The sequence below is a fragment of the Bactrocera oleae genome, chromosome 4 (assembly GCF_042242935.1).
Source record: "Bactrocera oleae isolate idBacOlea1 chromosome 4, idBacOlea1, whole genome shotgun sequence".
NCBI lineage: Eukaryota > Metazoa > Arthropoda > Insecta > Diptera > Tephritidae > Bactrocera > Bactrocera oleae.
The window spans coordinates 64,759,758-64,783,198 of NC_091538.1; the positions used below are offsets into that span (position 1 = coordinate 64,759,758).

The window sequence follows — 23,441 nt, forward strand, 5'->3', positions numbered from 1 at the left end:
ATAATATATGATCGAAAAAAGACAGTTTCCACGACAATCGGGTCTACGTAATCGGAATATACCTGCATTTTTAATCGGACAAGGACTGTCCAATCAGAATTATTACATGCAGATTACGGTTCAAATATTTCTTTTATCAGAAAAATGCATATTCATATCATAATCGTAAAATCGCTTCATTGCAAATAATGCACCAAGCATATGATAAGCTCTAAATGATTAGTATATCAAGTGAGAGTTTTAATCTTAATAATGTTTAGACAAACGATTGACCCCGAGCCTACCTTGTTTCAAATTCTCTCAAATCACGGAACCACGGACAAATAGGCTATACATTTCAAAACATCATTCCAAATGCAGACATACAAATCTACAAATACGTGGCATTTAAGAATTTACTCACATAAATATAAAATTTCAACACTTCTATTTTCTTTCGTTGGTAAATCCATCATTATAGCTATCTATGATTATTTTATGATTTTCCAGTGCTCATCATTTTGATGCATCTTATCAATGATTCTGCAAATATTTCGTATTCCGAAACCACAAAATCTGTTTGCAAATTGAAAATTTTCAAGTAGCAGCAGCAGATGTTCAGCAATCTGCCCAACCATTTGCTACTATGTATAGACCAAGTTGCAATGCAATGTTTGCACATATGTATATAAGTATGTGTGCATTCTTGGCAGTGGAAAAATATTTGCAAATTCACAACAAAGGTTTGTTTGCCGAAAACCGCAACATTGTGCCACTTCACTTGCAACTTGCTAGAGTCTTACAGCTTGCGTGCGAGTGTGTGTGTGTGTTTGAGGATGCCGTCGTACGTGCTAGTAGTCAACATCTGCTGACAATTTATTAACAAAATATGTAGGAACAAAGCTTTATGCATTTGGCAGTTGTCATGTCTGTCTACTTAATAAGCAGTGTAGTAAATTTTATGATTACACATATCTAGTACATTTATATACTCTTCTAAGGAATATTAGATTGTTTCCTTTTGAAAGGTTGGGTTTACACCCTTATAGATTTATAAGTGATTACTACAATTTCAAAGCAATTTCCTGGGGAAAAACAATCAAAATTGGATGCCCTCAAGATATAACCATTTTATATGCTTTAAAAAAAAATAATTTCAGATATCAGTACTACTGTGTACTACAATATTTCAAGTGCGGTATATATCCCAATTTCGAAAATAAAACTACAACTCTTATATTAAAAAAATATAATGGTTTATTTTGAATCAAATATAATAAAAGGAGATATTGTAAAATTTTTGATTTGTACGTTCAGACTTAAAAGCTAATTATGTATTCTGTAGGAAAAAAATTATGGCGTGCCATAGACAGTCACATTGCTGTTGATACCAAAGCTGCGTTGTGACGTAAATGTTAGGGTGATGGTGGCTGAATTCAGCGCACCACCTGTAATTGCAATTGTGGGACTCATTCTCACAGGCTTCCTGTCTCTTATTCTGATGCCTACGACCGTTGCTGTTGTTGAGGCACCCTAAAAATTAAATTTAATTTAAAAAAATAAATTAACTCAATTAACAAATAAAAAATATAACTAATTAATAAAAATTGTTAATAAAGAGAATTAAAATAAATAATTAAAAATGTATAAAAAACTAATGAAATTAAAAAAAAAAATAAGTTTAACTATAATTAACTAATTATTTAAAATTGAAATTAATATTAAAATTTAATTTTAAACTAAAATTGCAATTGAGTATGCGATAAAAATAAATATTGTTCAGATTTAATTACCACCAGATATTCTTTAGAGTGGTTATTCCCGAACGGGTGTGATATTTGCAGCTCTTAAAAAATTACGCCAGAACTTTTTTATTATAAATAAATTAATGGTTTATTTTGTATTAAGTACAATACAAGGAGATATTGCAAAATTCTCCTTTTGTACAAACATACTAAAAAACTAATTATATATTTATTTAACATAAGAAACGAAAAAAAATTATGGCGTTCCATAGACAGTAATTTGGCTGTTGATACCAAGGCTGCGCTGTGACGTTAATGTTATGGTAGCAGTGGCTGAATTCAGTGCACCACTTGTTATTGCAACTGCGGGAGTTTTACTCGCAGGCCTGTTGTCACTTATTCTGATGCCTACGACGGTAGCTGTTGCGGAGGCACCCTAAAAATTAAATTGAATTTAAAACTTACATTGATATAAACAAAAAAAAAACTAAATTCAATTAATTAGTAAAAAAATTTAGTAAACTAATTAAAATTATAGGTAAAAAAAATTAAAATTATATTGAAATTTAATGGAATTTAAAATTGAATGGAATTTAAAAATTTTTTTAAATTTAGGTACAGTTATAAATAATTAATTAGTTCGAATTGAAATAGCTTTTAATAAGTGACTCGAAACTAAAAGTAAAATTAAAATTGAATTAAAAAGAATCAAATTGAAACTAAAAAATAAAACTAAAACTTTTTATGAAATTAAAATTATGGTTAAATTTGAAATGTAAATAAAATCAAAAATAAAATTTAAAAAAAATTCAAATTAAATTTTAAATTCAAACTATGCTTATTTAATTAAGACACGAAAAAGGTTAAATTCAGTTATACCGGAGTTAGAATACCCCTCACAAATAAAAAAGCTTCATTGTAGCTCTTTGCTATAGTGTTTCGATATTGCCTGTTTCGACAAATGAGCAGCTTCTTGAGGAGACTTGGTGGCTTGCTTAACATGCGAAATAAGAAAAATTTAAATGGAAAATTAATTGTAAAAAAATTAGTTTGAATTTCAACTAACGATTCTGAAATAAAAATAATAATAATTCAATATATATCAAGCTATAATTATATTATATATATCAATTATAAATTTAAAAAATAAATAAATAAAGTAAAAAGCGAAAATATAAAAAAATGTATACGCATATATAAGCAAACATGGTCAATTTAAATTAATTTTTTAAACTAAACTCTGTTCGCTTACCGTAAATACATAAGTAGCCGTCACCACTTGGCCCAAACGAAAGCGTTGTTGCACTGTAGTCATGGCCAATATTGAATCAGTTGGCGTAATTACACCAATCACTTGGTCAACGGCATTCGAGTTGGCTATTATGACGGCCGCAAATATTAAAACAGCAAAAACTGCTTTCATTTTGTTAAAGCGAAATACTTCAAAAGTGAAAAAATTAAAAATTAACTTGTGTGATTTTAAATTACGTCGCCCGCACTTTATAATTGCGCTAAAACACCGGCGATGTGTTGATGTGGCCTTTTTTGCCTTCACTTGTCAACTGTGTCATTTGCCATCAGATGCTACACATTTTATACCAAAAAAGTTCGTTCTTGATATTTATGATTGTAAGCCTTTCAAGAACTTTTGTTAGATATTTATGACTGTTGGCAATATGACCCAATAACCCATTTAACGCTTATTACATCACTTTACCACATCTACTATCTTGCTACAGAGTGAATGTTGCGAAAAAGTGTAACTATTTGGGTTTTGGTTGCACAAGTCGAGACATTGAAATGTTGCATAATGGCCTTTTTAGATGATTAGAAAAACTAATATTAGTTAGTTCTTTCGTTTGAGTATCTTATCTACTGATTGATACGCGCTGCGTTTGAACCAGTCAAAAAGTATGTACTCAAGAATATGAAATTGAATTATACGTTAACACTTTTTGATTTCAGCTCGTAGAGGAAGAGACAATAGAGTTAATAGATCATTCTGGATAATATCATAATGAAGTATTAACTTCGCCACCTTGACGAAGAGACAAACCCTACATCAACTTCTGGACATATCTTCATCGATTTTTTCACAAGACGAAGAAGGGCTGAATACTGTTATAGAGTTAGATTGCATATTGAATAGTTTAGGAACCTTTGGGTGAAAGTAATACAAGCTCGCCATTAGTGGATATTGACTTCCACGAATATATGACGACTCTTAAAGTGAAGACTAGAAATCTTAAATGTGATATTAAGAAATACCCTACATTCTGATTTTTAATTTAATAGCTACTTATATTACCATCAGTTTCCTATAGCCGTTAAAGGCAAACAAAGCTAACCACTTTTGTTAAGAGGAACATGTGTGAAGAGAAATTATAAAGAGAATAACCTTTACTTTCACAAAAATTTAGTTACGAAAGTGTTCTGGAACAAAATATAGCTTCAAAATTATAACCGCTTTTGAAATAAAATATGTTATTTATGTTTTTTTCTTAATTTTGGGCGCTATATTAACGTGAATATATATTTCGATTTCATATTAAATACAAGAATGGCATCGATGCTTCCACAACTTTTGTGTGCGGAGATACTCTTAGACATCAAATCCATTAAAAGGGTCGGATTACTTTTTTTTCACAATTGAAATTTTGCTCACTGTCCATAGAAATCAATAGTAAAGTGATAACCATGACCACGTTGACTTTTTAGATGTATAACTGCAAAATCCATTCCTGGTCCACCGCTTTTCAATGATGCATAGCCACCATCGCCGTCAGTATAAATATCTGTCACGACAATTTGGGTAATCGTACGAGGATGAACAATATTATCAGTCTAAACAGAGATAAAGTCATAATTAATAAAAATATATAATTTTTTTCAACATAAAACAGAAACAGAATTACGAAAACAGAAACTGAAAAAAACTGAAAACAGAAAATGAACAAAAACAGAAATTATAAAAATATAATTTTTTGAACTGATTTATATAAAATACCTAAAATGATAAAAATACAATTAAGTAAAAATGAAACAGAAACTTATGTTTATGAAAACAAAAATTTGTTAAATATAATTGATAAACAGAAACAGAAATTATGATAACGCGGTTTTAAATTTAATTTTTAAGTTTATCAAATAAAAATGTTCATTTATCAAAATGGAAGTGAATAACAGAAATAAAGCGTAAGTGAAAACAGAAATTAGGTCAAAACACAAAACTAATTGAGTTATAAATAAACGACTAAATGTATATGTATTGGCTTACCTTTTGTCTGAATTCATAATCACTCGATACCACGCGCAACGGTTTGAACGTATCTTTCACTATCTCACGCTTAATGAGTACGTCACGTGAGCTACGTGTACCCCAAACTTCATTATGACTCTCCGGTATTGTTGCCGGCTCCACGAACACATTCTCGCTCAAGCCCATGACAATGCAAAGCAAAAGCAAAATTTTACGCATATTTTTTTCAGTTATGCGTACTTAATTGATAAATATGGGAAACTCAATACAAATAAAGCAATAGAACACCACAAAAAATTTTCAAAACCGGTTTAGTTGCTTCTTTCGAGCTTAGAGCGATACTAAATCAAGTGTAATTCGCAGCGCCAACTTGAAGCTGCTACAAAGAGAAATTCGCAAAGCTTATCAAAACAAACTAAGCGAAAATTGGACGTGTAAGGAATTTCGAAAAAAGTGACAACAAAAACCGCATTGTGTGTGAATTATTTTCGAGAGACTACGCGAATTCCACAGTTAGGCGCGAGAATTAATACATAAAAGTTTTGCGTTGAAAGTATTTTCATACAAATTAAACGCCCACAATTTGGTTGAGAATGAATCTTAAATAGCGCTTGAATTTGTTATTGTATAGGCTTTATAACAATAGAAGAGAAAATATTGAATACTTATTTATATACATATGTCAATAAAATCAAACTAGCTGACCAGCTCTTGGTGCTGAAGGGTTATACGCCATAATTATTTAAATATAATTAACATTTTTATTTTTAGTTCTTTAAATTATTTTATGTGTCAATTAACGATTTCAATTTAAAAGTCCATTATGTGACATTAAAGCATCACGAACTTTAACCCACCAGCCATTACCAGCATGCTTCTAATGATTGTGTTGTCACCTAATACGCCTTGTGTGTGGCCATAAATTCAAGTTTAACATTGATAAATTTGTTCACTTGCAACGCAGCGCCAACGCATCTGTTATCTGTAGTACACTTAAAAACTCACGCATGCACACACACGCACACTTACACATGGTTGAAATCATATTTACTGGCGCCACGCCTATCACAGGAAACCAGAATGTCAAACATAAATTTAATTTCTCAAACAAGTGTCATTTCTTTTGCCCTACGAGCAGCAGTAATTAATTTCCATAAAGCAGAAAGAATGAGCTATACGCTACAAAGCTTTACAAACCCACTTAGATGTCCTCACAAAATTAAAAAATCTAAATTTGGAAAAAAAACTCTTAAAGTATACGACAACTTGAAAGAAATTTATAAAAATTCATTAACTCTAATCGGATTCATGCTGATAGCGCCGAGAGCTAGAGAGAGCAAATTAAATTAAAAATTGTATGTTAAAAAATAATCACACCATCACGAACATACATGCATGAGCATACAAATTTATTTAACCCTGTAGGAAAGTGTATAAGCACACTAAATCTCATTACTAGTTCTTCGTTTTTGCTCCATTTCGCAATAATATTAATTCACTGGTTATATAATTTCGAACTAGTAGGCTGGATTATGCTTTGAATATAATCGCCGAAATGGAGATGAAATTCGTTAATCTAAGGTTTACGGTGGCAACGGCTTTTTAACAAAGATCTAATACAATAATGTAGATAGAGTCTAAAATACATATTCTTATTATAATGATAGATGACCAAAGTTCTTAGGGTTCATCTTTTCAACCTTGCTGAGGGGAAGAAGATTACTCGTAAAGAGGTTCGGGAGGAGTAAATGTTCGTTAGTAAATTCACAACTGATCTCCATCTCGTTCCCTAACTCGTTTCTGGTGGACAATATTCCTTTTCTTGGGAACTCATCAATTCCGTGCGAACCTGGCCACGCATCCAAACTGGACTTAACTTGAAATAGCTTTATTTCAATGATAATGACGTGGGTATGAACTAAGGAAGGTCGTACGACTCGTCCTTAGTTCAAGTAACCATATGTTGAAGTGTTGAGATCATATAGTTATAATATTTATAAGTTTCGATCACAACGCGGTTCAAATCTGTAGCTAGCAGTTTGAAACATTAACTGTTCTTCGAATATTTACAGTTGTTCAATAACTGCTACGAATTTCCTACAGGTATTGCGACACACATAATACATTTGAACATAAACCTTTTAGTCTGATCATAATAAATTTCATTGGATGCACGTAATACTTATGATAATTCAATATTTGAGATAATACAAATATGTAAAAAAAAAATTATAGTATCTGTGCTTATGCGTTGACAATGAATTAAAGTGGCTGAGATTGGCCGGTATTGAAAAAACGATTATATAAACCTTATGCTCGGAGTTATTAAAGGCAATTATTATTGTGCGATTCTTCGATTATTTGGATAACTTCGATAAGGATACCACAAATGAGAGGAAAAATTCCACTAAATATCTTTTAAAAATATAATAAACAATGAAATCTTCGCCAAAACGAGATAACATTTTTTACAATTACTTTTCGTTAAAGCCAAAAGAAATTTCTTATACATCTTTAAATAAAATTTTCGTATTTATTATTAATATACTTACCTATAACAAAATTGCTTATGGAAAAAGAGAGATATTTTAGATCACTTATTATAAAATTCAGCGTAACTACTTTCTAGATCTGGGAACATATGTTATAGTTTTCGAGCAAATTTTATTGCTCAAATCTTATATAATAGTTCCAAGACTATATGTATATTATGTTAAACGAAATTTCCTGTATAACTTTTAAGAAGTTTAAATACAACAAGTAATCATAATAGATCATCATTTCGCAAGCAGTTGCCAATTGGAGTATAATAGCGCTCAAACATAGTTTCTTGTTTGCCATACCACAATACTTGTAAATAGTTACTCTATTATGCCATCAGTTCGTTTGGAATCTTTCGATAAGTGAGCAATTTATTTACCACTCACAAATGATAAGCGGCACTTTGTTATTGTAATTGCTTTTATTGCTATCTCAGCTGCAACAAATCAAATCTAACGTCTACGAGCAGCAATTCGCTCACCAGCAGAGATGCTTTCCAAGACGATTGTCATCGTCCGTTACGAGTTTTGGTCATTCACAAATGCAACAACAACAAAAATATTCTTGAAATTTCCGCTTGATTTAGTTGTCAAATTGTACGTGATTACTTGGTTCTGCATTCACTTGCATACATATCTACCAATACATATGTACATATGATATGCGTGTTTGTATGTCTTTTCCTTAGTTTACATAGAATATTTTTTTATTATTCTGATACGATTTGTTTCACTTGACATTTCCAACTGACATTTACACATTTGAAAACATTTGTCTACATAAGTCATTGGCGTGAGTTTTGTGCTTTGGTCTGTCTGCCAACGGGTCTGCCAGTTTTTTCCCGCTGGTCTCTTTGTCAATTGATTGTTCGGTTCATAATCGGCGCATATTCGTACATATGTATGTAAATGTGTTCGAGTGCATGTATTGTCTGTTGTTTACTTGTTTGACTATTGGCCCTGTCACTGCGTTTTAGATGTCAATTTTTCATTGCATTTTGGGTTGGCTTAGCTGACAGAGGTCGTGGAATTCTATGTGTAGTAAAAAAGAAGACAGGTATATAAATACGTATGTTTGTATATATATGTGTATATAGCCATGAAAAATTCATTTAGAAAGTGTAATCGAAAGAAATCATGACTGACTGACGAAATTTCTATCAAATGTTTTTATATAATATTTTAAACTTTGACCTTTCCCACAGAAGAATATCTGAGGTCTTCCATGAAGAAAATTTCAAAATTACTTATTGTAATGGATTTCAGATATTAAAAAATGTATCGCGAAAATGTTTCTCCGAGACTTTAAGGGCAAGTCTTTAAACTCAATATACAAAATATACGAGTTTTTGATTTTAATTGAATTATCGAAAAATAAATAATGAAAATTCTTAGTTCAAAAATGTTTCATTTACCGATATATGAGGTTTTATCACATGCCCATTTCTTCCAAAAATTAAACTTCTCTATACACAGACTATTAGTTTCATGAGTAATTTATATCTCTTCTCTCCATATCGTTCCAGTTGCCTCGGCGTGAAATCACCGTTTATTCAATTCAGTAACGACATAGAGGTGTTGGCCAACAACAGCGTTCCTCTCAATATAACCAAAGATGAGCAAGCGCTCATGCATCAGGAGGGTTTACGTAAATTGGGCACATTCATAAAGCCCGTCGATTTGCGTGACTCTACAACGGGTTTCGTGAAGGCAGATTTAACCAAAAAAATACCGAATGCCGCCGCGAGCACGAGCAGGAATACATATTATGGCGGCGGTGGCGTTGTTATGGCGCAACGCCGACGGCATCCAATACAAGAAGAAATGGATCAAAAACAAATCATTTTACTTGATGAGGATACCGATGAGAATGGTTTGCCCACAAGTTTAACAGATGAAGATCGAAAGTTCATAGTGCCGATGGCATTGAAGAACGCCTCACCAGATCCACGTACGCTTATGGCGACACAGCGTCTAATAGGCACCACAACACGTGGCACAACAACGACGACAACTACAAAACGGCCCACAACACCGGCCACACCAGAGTTCGCTTCGAATATTGATGATTTGAAGAAGCATATTTTATTCTTACAGAATCTTACGAAGCACGATAGCAATTTTCAATCGAAATTCGTTGTGTTTCCAAGTCTGCAGAAAGATCGCCAAAATCCAGTTTTAACGACAACAACAACAACCGCGCGTCCTTTTCGCTCGATCTTTCAGTACTCAGCGCCCGTGACACCGCCTACACGTAAATCCGCCTTTCCGAGTGGTGCGAAATTGCCCGGTGGCCAACCTTTCGGTGGCTATTATCACAACGATGATGAAGATGACGGCGGCATGTCTGTGTTTCTCTCACAAGCGGGCATGAATACGCGAGACAAGATCACTATTGTGCCACAAGTTTTATTGTTGAATGATCAAACGATCAAGAATGATACCAACGGTGATGGTAGTGGTGATGCGAGAGGTCGCAATGTTAATAAGACAGTAGCTGAAATGCCACAACCTGTTGCTGTCACTACACCGACGACACCGGAAACAACAACACCTATGACCAGCACTACACCCCGACGACCTACTAAAAAGCCGTTGTGCATACGCAATCCAGATTCGCCAAAATGCATACGGCAGCGTAAGCGCGAAGAGCAACAGCGGCAGCGTCATCGCGAACAATTGCTACGCGAACAGCGTGAATATTTAAGACCGCACTATGAGCCCTACATACAGACCCTGAACAATACAAAACGTTTTGCCGTTTCCATTGAAATACCCGATTCCTTCAAGATACACTACAACAAAAGTGCGGAAACCACGACAATACCAACAATTCGTGTCGATGAAGGTGAATTGCAAGAGCTTTCGCGTTCCAAACGTTCGCATCATAAACGACGCAATATAGGTGGCGGTCAGCATGGGCGTCGCGCTGGTAATAATGATAAGTTCGCTACTAAATACAGTACGAGTTATTTTGAACGTGATACCGTGATAACAGGCGCACGCGATTTCGCTGCCGATCAATTGGGCATGCCAGCGGTGAATGGTAGTACACCAATCCCCACGGTACCGGCCTATTCAGAACCAATTAATTTGAATCCAGATAACTGTTATCAAGTTGATGGCATGACTTATGGTCAGAAGAAACAATGCGTGCTGCAAACCAGTGTTATGCCGGCAATAAGTCGCGGTGCGCGAGCGGCTATACAGGTAAGTGTTTGTTTATAAAACAGCTCAGACATGTTTAACTTTATTGTGTTAATAATTAGGTGAGGAATAGATAAGCTCAGGTTTAGCCAAATATTTTATATGCTCGCAATTTTCAAAGATAAGGGCCGGAGCATATTTTCCAACGTTGGCAAAAATTAATGTTAAATATATGTTGGGAGAGATTTAAATATTAATTATTCAACGAAATTCTCAATGAGTCACAAGCCTATTTGATATCTAACTTCAACTATAGGTCATATAATCACTAAAACCGACAACGTTTCATTAATATAGCTTAAGTGGTTTGTGCACAGTAAAGCATTAGGGGCAGGGCAAGGCGAGTACTTTTTAAACATTTTCAAACCCCAGATGCCCCTCCACAATGTGATGCCCTGCACCAATCTTAATTTGTGTTTACGTTATAGCAATTTATAGGTTTTCACTTAATGGAATTTTGTGGGCGTTTTAACAATCGCCAGATTTCGCTCATTTTCTGTAATACCAACCTCTTTTGGGAACCAAAGATAAAGTGATATCTCAATCTTTACTCAAGTTATCACCTGCACGGATTGACGAACGCATGCACGGACAGATAGTCAACCGGAATCAAACACGACTCGTTTTCCTGATTAGTTTTATGTCTTACAAACAAACGTGAGGTGAACAAAACTATTCTACTCTGTAGCAACATGTTACGATAGTATAAAAAAGAATATTTAAAATTGTACCCGAATGAAATTTTGTTATTCAACACGATTGGATCCTATCAAAACTTACACAATTATCATTTAATGCAACATTTTACAAAACAATCTTCCTTCCATTTTATCACATAATATGAAAAACGATCGCTATACATGTTAATATCTCGATCGCAGCACTACCTAGCGAGTAAAATATTAAAATGCATTCACATCTTTACTTTAACCATTTTACTCTATTTATTAATTTAATAGCCATAAACAACATATGTTACATTTAAACCAAGGCCCGTTTGGGTTCTCATTTGTATAGAAGCGTAAGTCCAACCGGGACCACCAAACAGTAAGGAATTAACTGGACCCGAACTGTTCTGAAATTGGTCTTGCAAGTAAATGGCGCTAATCACTTTGCTGTTGCTCTGATTCTGCAAGTTTTAAAGCAAATATAAATGATTGATTGATTATTGTTATAATTGAGCATTTCAAGTGTCCAGAAGCAGGTCGCAGATAATTTCTTATGTAACTTACCGACTCTGGAATATCGAAAAATATAGTCTGCACAGCATTTCGTACAGCTGGGTATGTCACTCGTTTGTAAATAATTACGGTATCGGTAGTGTTGCGCACTCCCCAGGTTGAGCTCGCGGTATAAGCGACTGCGATAATGGCCAAGAGCACACAAACTTGAACAATAACTTTCATTTTGATTAATAATTTCTATCTTTGCTATATAATATCCGCTAATATACCAATTGCATGAATTGCCAAGGGTTACTGTTGATTTTGACCAGAATTTCGCGGCTTTATATACTTCTATAAAGTTTTGATAATTACTTCTTATCAAACGTAATATTTCAAGGAATTCTACTGTGGACTGATATGAAAGTATACATCAGTGCTGGTATTAGATTGTCTAATGTTTTATGGCATCTCGAAAATAATAAATTTTTAATATTTATTATTGATTTATATATGATGTATATGATATAAATGAAAGATCTTTATCATCAAAATTTTGCAAAAAAAACTCTTTCACATTTTATCGCATTAGAAGAAAATCGCCTTTTATAATTTTTTTTTAAAACCCGATCGCAGATCTCATTAGTACACTTGCGTTACTTTAAACATTTTACTATATTTATTTATTTATTTATTTGCCATAAACAAGAATTGTTACATTTAAACCATGACCCGTTTGGGTTCTCATTTGTATAGAACCGTAAGTCCAACCAGGTCCACCAGACACCAAATAGTTAGCTGGCCCCGAACTGTTCCGGAATTGGTCTTGCAAGTAAATGGCGCTAATCACTTTGTTGTTGTTCTGATACTGCAAATATAAATTGTTGATTAATTAGTGTAACAATGGATCATTCCTGAAATGAGTCTAATGACAATAAAACTTTACTGAGAAACACGTCCCAGATATTTTCTTATGTTACTTACCGACTCTGGAATATCGAAGTAGAAAGACTGCGCAACATTTCGTACAGCTGGATAGTGTACTCGTTTGTTGAGAAGTACGCTATCAGTTACATTGTGAACACCCCAGGTTGAGCTCGCGGAATAAGCCACTGCAATAATGGCCAAGAGCACACAAACTTGCACAATAACTTTCATTTTGATTAGTAATTTCTATCTTTGCTATTTGATTTCAGCTAATATACTAATTGTGTGAATAGGTAGTGACTACTGTTGATTTTGACTGAAGTGTCTTTGCTTTATATAGTTTTAGAAATTTATGATAATTACTGCTTATCAAACGTGATTTTTCTAAGAATTCTACTAAACACTGATATGTGTAATTTAAAAAATAAAAGTAGTTATCTGCGCTGATATTAGATTGCCTAATATTTTATAGCATCTAGAAAATAACAAAATGTTTAAATTTATTATTGGTTTGACAGCTGTGGATTGGCCACTAAGAAGTACGTTTTCCTTATCATACACTTGAAATGCCGGAAGAAATTTATGCGGAACTTCTATATGATAACAAATTACAATATATCGGTTAACCATTGCAAATGCCATACTTATTTAGGTATTTCTTGATTTAAATTTTTTTAAAGATAAGATATATATAAGACTTGCCAGTTTGCTGAACATGATCCGTCTGTACAAATTATTGTGAATTAATTAAAAAAGTAACAATAATATCGATAATTTTCTCGGAAATGTAATCTTTTAGAAACCTTAATACTTCAAAAATTTATTAATCACAATATCGTTAAGGTAAAATATATCAATCATATGCTTGCGTCTAGACCTAACGAGGACGGGAAACTAAGCTAATGATGTTAAAAAGATTTCTTCTTATCTGCTTCTATAGTCAATATAGAGAAATGGTGTTTTTTAAATATCAAATACTATAATATGATGTCGGTTTAAAATTCAAGTCAGAGCTGAATAATGTAGTTTTAATTCAAACAGCTGCAGTTGTGGAACCAATTAAGACGGAACTGCTATTTATAAATGATGTAAATTGTAAATATAATATATTCCGAGTCCATCCCATGGACTTGAGTTTGGATCATAAATATTACTTAAATGCAAATATACCAATAATTTCTCATTATTACTTTACTAATTTTGCTTGTAAATAAAACCTAGATTTCGAACGCTAACAGCGAATGCGAGTGTTATTAGTAGTAAGTAATCCTTTTGGAATTTTTTATATCTCATGAAAAGCGCTTGAAATCATATCTTTGCCTCTTTAATCTCCTTAACTGCATACGTTTCTAAAGACAGTTTTATCAAATAATAATTGTTTGCTAACCGACACCTTTGAAAGTTATGTTTTGCAAGGATATTTTTACTTCGTTTCCCATGAATTTGGTGTGTTAGGATTTTTGGTTCACCATAATGGCGATCTAATGTTTTTCTTCTTCTCGATGTTATGGCCATTCTCCAATGTACAGACATTTCTCTCCTTTCCAGGGTTTATATGAGGGGAGTCAGACTTCAGCTAAATAGACATATTGTTGTGAGGAGTCATAACTCCTAGGGTAAAATTTTTGAAAGTTTCAACGAAATTGCTCCCGTGTCCATTACATTGAGAATACTTTTCGCTTTTCACTTTTGGTCTTCCCACTAAAGTCAATGGTATTTAAATTTTAGCTCTGCTAGATAAGTGCTATACAAAATATACAACTCTTCCGTGCTATATTATGACATTAAGTCGCTACGGAAGCAACTAAAAGTAGAAGAAAAGAAACGATATAATAATCTCTCCATGAGAATTTATATCACTATTCAAGCTTAAAAGCTTTTATGGCCAATTGCAGTTAACTGAAAAATTCTGAAATTTAATTTAGATTCAACTTTATAATACCCAAAAGTCGAAGAGGAATGAAATAAGCACACCGACAAATGTACGAAATATTTGAAGAATAAAAAGCAGAAAAAGCCAAAAGCAAAAGCAAAACTAAGCAAAAGGCGCACAAAGCCGCCAGACAGGTTAAGGTTACAAGCCATTAAAGAAAGCGCAGTATTTTCATATGAATAGAAAGAAGCGGCTGCTGCGGCAGCTTCGCTTGCTTGGGCACCTGCGGCCAACAAATGCAGCAGCTAAGCAGTCAGGCAGCCAGCCAGCCAGCAGAATGCATAAAGCAAACCGAAAATTTATCAGAAAAACATTCTGCAACCTGAATGCCGCTAGGCGACCAACCGAAAAAGTACAAGAAGCCAACACATACACATATTGTGGCGCAAACACCCGCGCTTGTATGAATGCGAGGCAGCGTAGTTATGCGGTAAAGGAAGACGCCTGTGAAGAAAAACAAAATTATTTCAAAAAATGAAATTACTTTTAGTTTTATTACATTAAAAACCGTCAAAGTGGATATTTTATATGGTAAACCAACATAAACAATGTGGGTGTGAGGCGCAAGCTTGCGGATGCACAGCTAGGTGCAGCGCGAGGTGGCAAACGAGGTTCAAGCGTAAAATGGTGGCAGGAAAGTGCACAGATTTACTTTTACTTCCAGCTAAACAAAGAAAACAAAGCGTGGCATGCAACTGGGTGTGTATGTGTGCAAGAAAATTTTTGAATTCATGCAAGAAGGAGCTGAGCTACAGTTTAGTCTTCGCTTTGCACAAGCGTATTTTCATAATTCACTGCACCAGAATGTAAAAAGAAAAACCTGCAACAGCACAAACATATCTATGTACGAAAGCCAACGCTGCGGTATGATAGTTGCGGCACAACGAACGGACGAGTGTGCAAAGCTGCAACACGCCTCAAATAAAATATGTGGCAAACAACATAAAAATGCAAACAAAGGAAGCGCAAAGCGGGCGAGCTGTTGGGTGGGTGGTTCTGTGTTAGTGTGTGTGTGCATATGTTTGCAGGTGTTGCGGTGCAGGAAAAACTACAAAAGTTCGTATGCGGCGTTTGCGGCGGAAATGAAGCAGAAGTGCTAGTGGTTGCGTGTATGGGTGAAGCGAAGCGCGGTGAGGCATAGCAGCGGAAGCATTTCAATGACGGCTGTAGAAAGGATATCCGCTTTTGATGCTACAACCGTGCACATGCGTATGCATACATTTACGCTTATACAAATATACACATATATGGTTGTATGTGTGTATGTGTGCATGTATGCACATGTAAATTTGTTTATTCATCACATGTGCTTTGCGTGCCGCAGTGGCATGCATTTTCACTTTTTCGCTGCGCCACGTGATAATGTTGCAATCGTCGCAGCTGTAACGCAACTTTTTGCTTTACATAAAAAAGCAAATAATGCTGAAGCAGAGTGCAGTGATAAGCGACAGCGTGCACGTATAGCCTACAACATGAATAAATATGTACAAGCATAAACATGAAAGAAACATGTATGAAATTGTAACCACTAAGTGCATTTCCCGAAATATGAATCCCGAAAATAATATTTACATTTTCGGGATCTCGGAATTTCGGTACTGATATGCTTGCATTTATAGACTAATAGTAATAGCAATACCACTATATCTCTTGAAAATCCTGGTGCGAAATCTTTATTACAGGAATGCTATTTCAAGATCCCGAAATCATAGTTTTTGCCATATTTAATACTTTAGCTTGCAGCCAATGCTAATTAATATAAACATGTACAAGCATTTAGCACACATACAAGAACATATGAATATTAAGTGCATTTTCGGGATCCCGAAATATGACTTCCGAAAAGATTTTTTGCACTTTCAGGATTTGCTTACATTAAAGCAATGGCACTATTTCACCATAAAAACCCGATGAAAATCTCAATACTTCTGGTATGCTACTTTAAGTCCCCAAAAATACAGTTTATGCAATGTAACATATAAGCATGCACATGTATGCGAATAAATATGTACATGCATACATACATATTTTCGCTGGGGGAATTTTCGTCAACCCGAAATATGAATCACGAAAATATTATTAGCAAATTTAGAATTACGGCACTTGCACTGATATGCTTGAATTAAAAGAAGAATCACAGCTGCTATTTGTTGATATCCTAAAAAATGTCGCTATTTCCGGTATATCATTTCAGGGTCCCGAAAATGCAAGCTACACTACACTAAATACTTAAGTATGCATCTATCTGGTGTCTACAGACATTGCTATATGTTCATATGACATTCTATTCAAGTTAACTTCCTTTCCGTGTTGCCTACTTCGTGGCGCATGCGCTTGCTCCACTTTTAGCAGCACACATCAACGTCCATTCAAACATTCAGAGTATGTACAATATGTTATTCATTTGTGTGCGTTTAGCAGCTTCACTCCTAACTGATATTTGTTGCAAGTTGTTTTGCAATATTTTTTATTGTTGTTTATTTTGCAACTCGTTACACATACACACAAAAGACCTGTAGATTTTTCGATTTTTTTTTTCTATAAAATCATGCTTGCTTCAATGTCCTTCAATACTTATTGCACATGCCGCATGGGGCACACGCTTTTCATGCGAACATAATTGTGTTGCTTGAATTGCACGTGAGTCAGCATTCACATGCACACTTGCACACGCTGGCACAGGCATATCTGGCAGCGATATTATCTAAAATTGCACGAACATTTCAATTCAGCTCAGTTCCGTTTTACACATGTAGGTCGCGAAGCAGCTGTTGCAGTCAAAAAGCACATATGTATGCGCAGTGCTTAACTTTTGTGTGTGAGATCTTAGGCACATCTTGGACTCATGCTCGTGGGATGTGTGTAAAAAGAATTTTCTTCTTTGAGACGAAGATACAAAGATAAGAATTGTCAAAGCGTCCATTGTAGTTCAGGCAATTGTTAGCATATCTTATATTAGAGGTAGGTGTTCTATTAAAGTAGGGGAACTCATATAGCGAAAAGTCAGAGTACAAAAAGCCTTACAGGAGTAGATATGAATCACGGCAGCGTTGTTGCAGAGGAGATAAAGCACATATACGTAAAAATCCTGAATTCATGTTTTTCTAAGTGTCTAAAGTCGCATGTGTGGAAGAATTTTTGAAAAGCGACTAACGTGTTCAATATGAGCACCGCGAGTGATACAACCAGGTAGAGAAAATGACACCAAAGAAGCTGGGGAAAATAAAAAAATTATGTTTGTAAAAACCAACGCCAATCATGTTACAGGTTGACATTTAATTGTTGAATTTGTACTACAGAATTATATAGGAATGGTATTTTCGGAAGCCTAATTTATCCAGTGTTTGAGTAGGAAAAGTCACTCAATGAAAGATGTGGAAACGTTAATTTAATTAAAACCGACAACTTGGAAAAAGTGAAGGCATTCTGCTCGAAAATAAAAAAAACATTGATATATCTTGAAAAATTATTAGCAGTTTAAATCACATAAGAGCGACTTGTCACTGAAATTAAACCAAAAAAAAAAACAAAAAAAACATTCCTTCAGTCATAATGCTTGCCAGTTTGGAGCTGTTATTGCTAGAAGTATAATTTGGAGAACGTAGCCGAGCCGCAGGCTTTCAGGGCTCGTAGAACTTTCTGTCATAGAATAATTTGAGGCCTCTGAGACCGCTTTCATGTGGCAAGTTCGCTGAAAAAACTGTAAGTCAGCCTCGCCCAGCCATGACCAAAAAAAGCTTTCGAAATATTTTCAATTCGTTTTTAAGTCAAAGAGTTGGTACTAGACCAATATGTAGCTTATAAATGATTGCAGTTCAAAATTAAAAGAAAAATCGTCGATTGCCAATTTATTCCCTTAAAACAATTTTCCGGTGACTTTTGCTAATTACGTAATTTTGCACGCTTAAATAGTCTTAGCTTCGCTTCACAATTTTCAATACTTCGGCAACACACTTTTAATTGCTGTTGCTTAAATTTCACCCCAACGCTCCACTTTATCACATTTTATTTATTTTCAGAGATTTTCATATCATTTCTTTCCGCTGCTCTTGTTTATGTTTGCACTTTTCTTTACCACTTTCACATTTTTCTTTCACTTGGCATTTTTTCATTACAATTTCCATGTTTATTCAAAGCATTTTGTTTTTGTTTTAGTTTTTTCATTGCTGTACCCTTTCCTGCTTTCACTGCGTTACCGAGAATTTTTTAAATGACGCCATTTAGGTTATGTTGCAGCAGCAATTTACGTCCCATTTGCATTTCGTTCGTTTGCTCTTATTATTGTTTGTGTTGTTGCGCTATACGCTCATTTACTATACTTCAGCCACACATACAAAGCTTAGCTTATTTGTTTATCCTTCGCTGCTGCTGTCTCTGCTCCTGCTGTTGTTGTTATTGGCATTGCGTCTTGTTGCCTTCTCTTAGTATTTGTACGCTGTAATTTGTTTTCCCTCGCGTCATTCAGTCCAACGCTGTCGGCTGTGCAACAACACGCTCACTAACGAACTAACTAACTGTTCGGTTGTTGTTGTTGTTGTTTATTTGACTGGCCGCCTGGCTAGCTAACTAGCTGACTGACTGACTTAGTGGCTTTCATTCAGCCAGGACGAATGTTTGTTTGTTTGTGCGCTAGCTCTGCAGCGTCTCTGTGGCAATGATATCCGCCAGCGCATAAATTATGCTAACATCGTTGACCACAAAACTTGGCTATGAGCATTTCAATTTTAGTTTTCTCCCTCTTTCTATTTGTTCGCAATAACTTTTTTGCGTTTAATACCCCCGCAGTTATTCGTGTGCGCTTAGTCGAGATCATCAACGTTATCTTTGCTCTGGCTTTCATTTTCGCCCGCCACTGTTATTGCGCTGCCGTTGCATTTGCACTTTCTTACACGCGGTGCTTTTTTCCTTGCAATTAACCACAAAGTGGTGTATTTAATATGCATAGTCGAGATTTCAGAGTTTTTCTATAAATTTTTTGCTCTTACAGTGACTGCCGGCTGTCACGTTGCCATGCCACACCGCACGCATAGCACTTATCTGTTGAAGCGTGTTATGCTAGATCTACCTGCCCGCCAGCCAATTAGTTGGTGTTGGTGTATCCAATTGCCCACTGAGGCGAGTTAACGCATTTTCTATCCATGTAGCAGATGTATGTGTGTTTGTGTATATATACGTTTCTTCAGCGCTTTGTAATTCTCATCTCGCAATTTCATTTTCCTTTGCCTTTGACTTGCTTTTTCAATTAAATATTTGCTCCAAGCATCTCCTCTGTCCACATTTAATGCCCTTAAATATATATTTTTTTTATTCTTATTTCTACTTCTTCTTCACCTTGTATGGCTTGACATTGTGCCGCATTTATTTGTGGCACACCGCTTACTCGTTTGCCATTTGCCGCACGGGCGTATGAATGCAAATCACCTAATTACGAGGACAAGCTAAAATGAATTACATATTTCAATGATGCATAAGACGGCGTATACTTTAGGGTGTTTCTAAAATGTTGAAGAAATATCACGAACATCTAGGACCATCCGGTTCGTCCAATTTATCGCCCCTGAATCTACCATAGCTGTCCTTGCCTCACAAACAGCGAGACGAATAATGTCTTCTGCAGCAAATATATGTTGGTCATAGCACTGTTAAAGCCAGTCTAGCGAGTCTCTTCAGTATTTCAAGCAAATGTTTGCCTATTGACGTTCCAAATTATATTGTAAATAAAAGGTTTTTGAAAGGAATGTATTTTGAAAAGAAATTTCCAAATTGTTAACATTTTTCTTACCATAAATATCAAAAAAAAAAAAAAACTGATTTGATAGCTACCATTCTATGAAAGTCCATAAAAGAAGACCCTTTAAAAAATCACCATGTTTTTAGGAGTTTATTAAGCTTATACGATCTTTGACGCCCGCCCAATCCTTTATCAACAACATTCGATTCTAACAAATAACATATAACTAAAGACAATAATTCAAATAATATTTACGACCACCCTAGTAAATATACTTATATGTATGTGCTCCAAAGTGTAAATTGTTCTTTGTTCTTTCCGTGATTTCTGCCATTAAATTAGTCACCATTAGCTAACGGTTCTAATGTAGCCAGCCTGATGGCTGTGATGATAAAAGATTTACACCTGCAAGTGGCATCTTCCTTTAATTAATATTTTCCTATTCCAATTAGCTTTTTTATGCTTTTTTCACGATTTTTTCTTTTTCTACATTGCTAGAATTCATTATTCAAATTGCGTTCGCATAACTTAAGTGTAATTTTGTACTATATTACAATTAAAATGGAAATTAGTTCAGCCGCTCGTGGTCCATTTGTAATAATTTGAGTATTTTCGAATGCAATTAGCCAAAGCATGCTGCTGGCTATATTTACTTAGTAGAGAGTTGATTGCAAGAGTAGCTGAGAGTCAGAGTTACACTTCACTTTTTTTTAATTTTTGATGGCAATAAATGATATAATATGACTCGTATCACCAACAGAGTGTTTGAATTTTGAAGGGGATGAATGACTTGCATACTTAAGATAGCCGAAGTCGCAGGTTTTTAGTTAGTTTCCTTCTTTTTCTTCATCTGTTCATCTTTCTTTAGTTTGAAGAAGCTTTCTTTTGACCCTCCCATAAGTAATGTATACACAATTAATGAAGTATTATACTAAGGGGTGTTTTTTCTTCGAGGTATAGAACTTAAGGTTGGAATTACTGTTCAATATGGCGACCGATTTAACAGCTGTGATTTATCCTCAGTTTTGTTCGACAATTCATCGTGATAGACTCACGCCTGAACAATGCTTGCAAATAGTGCAATTTTATTTCGAAAATAAACACCGTTACATCCAGAAAAACTGATTGTTTGATGCGCTTTATGGGCTGGCGGAATCATTGGTCCGTACTTCTTCAAAAACGATGATGGCCAGAACGTTACAGTCAATGGTGATCGGTATAGAGCCATGATTACTCACTTTTTCATTCCTGAATTGAACAACCATGATGTCCTGAGGTTCCAACAAGACGGCGCAACATGTCACACAGCTCGTGCCACAATCGATTTATTGAAAAACACGTTTGGTGACCGCCTAATTTCACGTTTTGGACCAGTGAATTGGCTTCCAAGATCTTGTGATTTATCACCGTTAGACTACTTTCTGTGGGGTTATGTAAAGTCGTTGGTCTATGCGCATAAGCCATAAACGCTTAACCACATACGGCCACAAATGTTGGAAAAAGTTGTCGAAAATTGGACGTCCAGATGGGACTACATCCGAGCCAGCCGTGGCGGTCATATGCCAGAAATCATATTTAAAATGTAATGCCACAAGATCATATTTCGCATAAATAAAATTCATGATCGAATTTTTATTGCAATTTAAAGTTCTATACCTCTTAACAAAAAACCCCCTTTAAATATTTTATGCCTAAAACCTTTGATGTCGGAATTGAAATGTGCTTTTGACACTATTGAAAAATAGTTGCTGTAAAAGGGCTTAGCATGTAAAAGTGTACAAAATGTGATACAACGATTAGCTTCTTGCAACACAAACAACAAGTGTTCTTTATTGTCATTTATTGGAAGAAATGTGATGAAAGTATCTTTTGAATGATTTTTTGAGGTGTGAAGATTGCCCTGAAGATCCCTGCCAGGAACTCGCTGTCTCTTAAAACAAGCCTTCGTACATATACCGATACCCGATACTGATTTTCCATATTGAGTCGAATCTGTTCACCATTGAGAATTCGGCGTCAGGGTCGAAATTTTCTGGAAAACTATTTTATTGACAAAAGGATAACTCATTAGTTATGAAAACTTTCTCTTTTGACATTTTTATGATTTAGTATTCGATTTGATGAAATGTATTTATAAAACAGAGAAACAATTAACCGTGAATACTTCCGACGATTTTCACGTAGTTTTATAACATTTGACAAGACATTTCTCAAAAGAGTGTCAAACAAAAAAATTTCACCCTACTCACTAATTTAGCAGAAAATTTGGCGTAAGTGTAAACTTGTTAATGATATTATTCAGATATATCGGTAATGTTTTGTATATAACCTAAAAAATATTTGTGAAATTTATGGCTAATATTCAAAAGAAAAACGAAAAGCTTATCGCATCATATTTCAGCACCAGGAGAAGAATTTAAAACCCTAAAATGAAAATCTTAAATTAAATAGGCTTTTTCCGTATTTTCCTGTTAATACAGGGCGCTGTACCTCATGAATCATCTACATATTTATAAGCTGCCAAAGCAAGTCAATTTAAATGCAAAAGCTTAAAAAATAAATAGTCCAGTTACTGGATACGTGTCTACCGATTTCCACTTTCGAAAATCATAAAGCCATAAAACGCACGTGGGTAATTGAACAAATGTCCAAACAACAACAACATTGCTATGTACAAACATATTTATGCAAAAATCGGCATTTGTATTCCAAACAGATGGTAACTACTGCACACCAAATATGAGCGACAAACAAAGCACAAATAAATCTCCCGCACACAATGCAATGACTACCGAGCACCTTCACTAGGACGGACTGAATGCATAAAATTGGTTGCATAGTAGGCGCCATATGAACTTACCACTAAGAACGTGTACAACAAACAGCTATCAATAGTGAGTGCAGTGCACCTATTGCTTTGGGGTATTAATGGACAACGAGCAATGCTTGTGCTCATG

The 23,441-nt window shown here is 34.8% G+C and overlaps 4 protein-coding genes across 5 annotated transcripts in view; 1 reads left to right on the forward strand and 3 right to left on the reverse strand.

The window, feature by feature from the left end:
• Wnt5 (Wnt oncogene analog 5) overlaps positions 1-23,441 on the forward strand; it is a 200,203-nt gene that overhangs the window by 103,743 nt on the left and 73,019 nt on the right. For both annotated transcript variants that reach the window (XM_014247383.3, XM_036369975.2), the window contains exon 3: positions 9,050-10,733. In XM_014247383.3, coding sequence (XP_014102858.2) covers positions 9,050-10,733 — 1,684 coding nt within the window. The remainder of the gene's footprint in view (positions 1-9,049; positions 10,734-23,441) is intronic.
• LOC118682208 (uncharacterized) lies at positions 1,214-3,490 on the reverse strand. The gene is made up of 2 exons (XM_036369981.2): positions 2,977-3,490; positions 1,214-1,512 (listed from the first exon to the last, which is right to left on the reverse strand). The coding sequence occupies exons 1-2, from the start codon at positions 3,145-3,147 to the stop codon at positions 1,333-1,335; spliced, it is 351 nt and encodes a 116-aa protein (XP_036225874.1). The 5' UTR covers positions 3,148-3,490; the 3' UTR covers positions 1,214-1,332.
• LOC106627310 (probable salivary secreted peptide) lies at positions 4,209-5,339 on the reverse strand. Its single transcript, XM_014247382.3, has 2 exons — positions 5,002-5,339; positions 4,209-4,568 (listed from the first exon to the last, which is right to left on the reverse strand). Exons 1-2 carry the CDS (start codon positions 5,200-5,202, stop codon positions 4,386-4,388), a joined length of 384 nt encoding a protein of 127 aa, XP_014102857.1. The 5' UTR covers positions 5,203-5,339; the 3' UTR covers positions 4,209-4,385.
• On the reverse strand, positions 12,550-13,146 carry LOC106627308 (uncharacterized). Its single transcript, XM_070108370.1, has 2 exons — positions 12,878-13,146; positions 12,550-12,761 (listed from the first exon to the last, which is right to left on the reverse strand). Exons 1-2 carry the CDS (start codon positions 13,049-13,051, stop codon positions 12,585-12,587), a joined length of 351 nt encoding a protein of 116 aa, XP_069964471.1. The 5' UTR covers positions 13,052-13,146; the 3' UTR covers positions 12,550-12,584.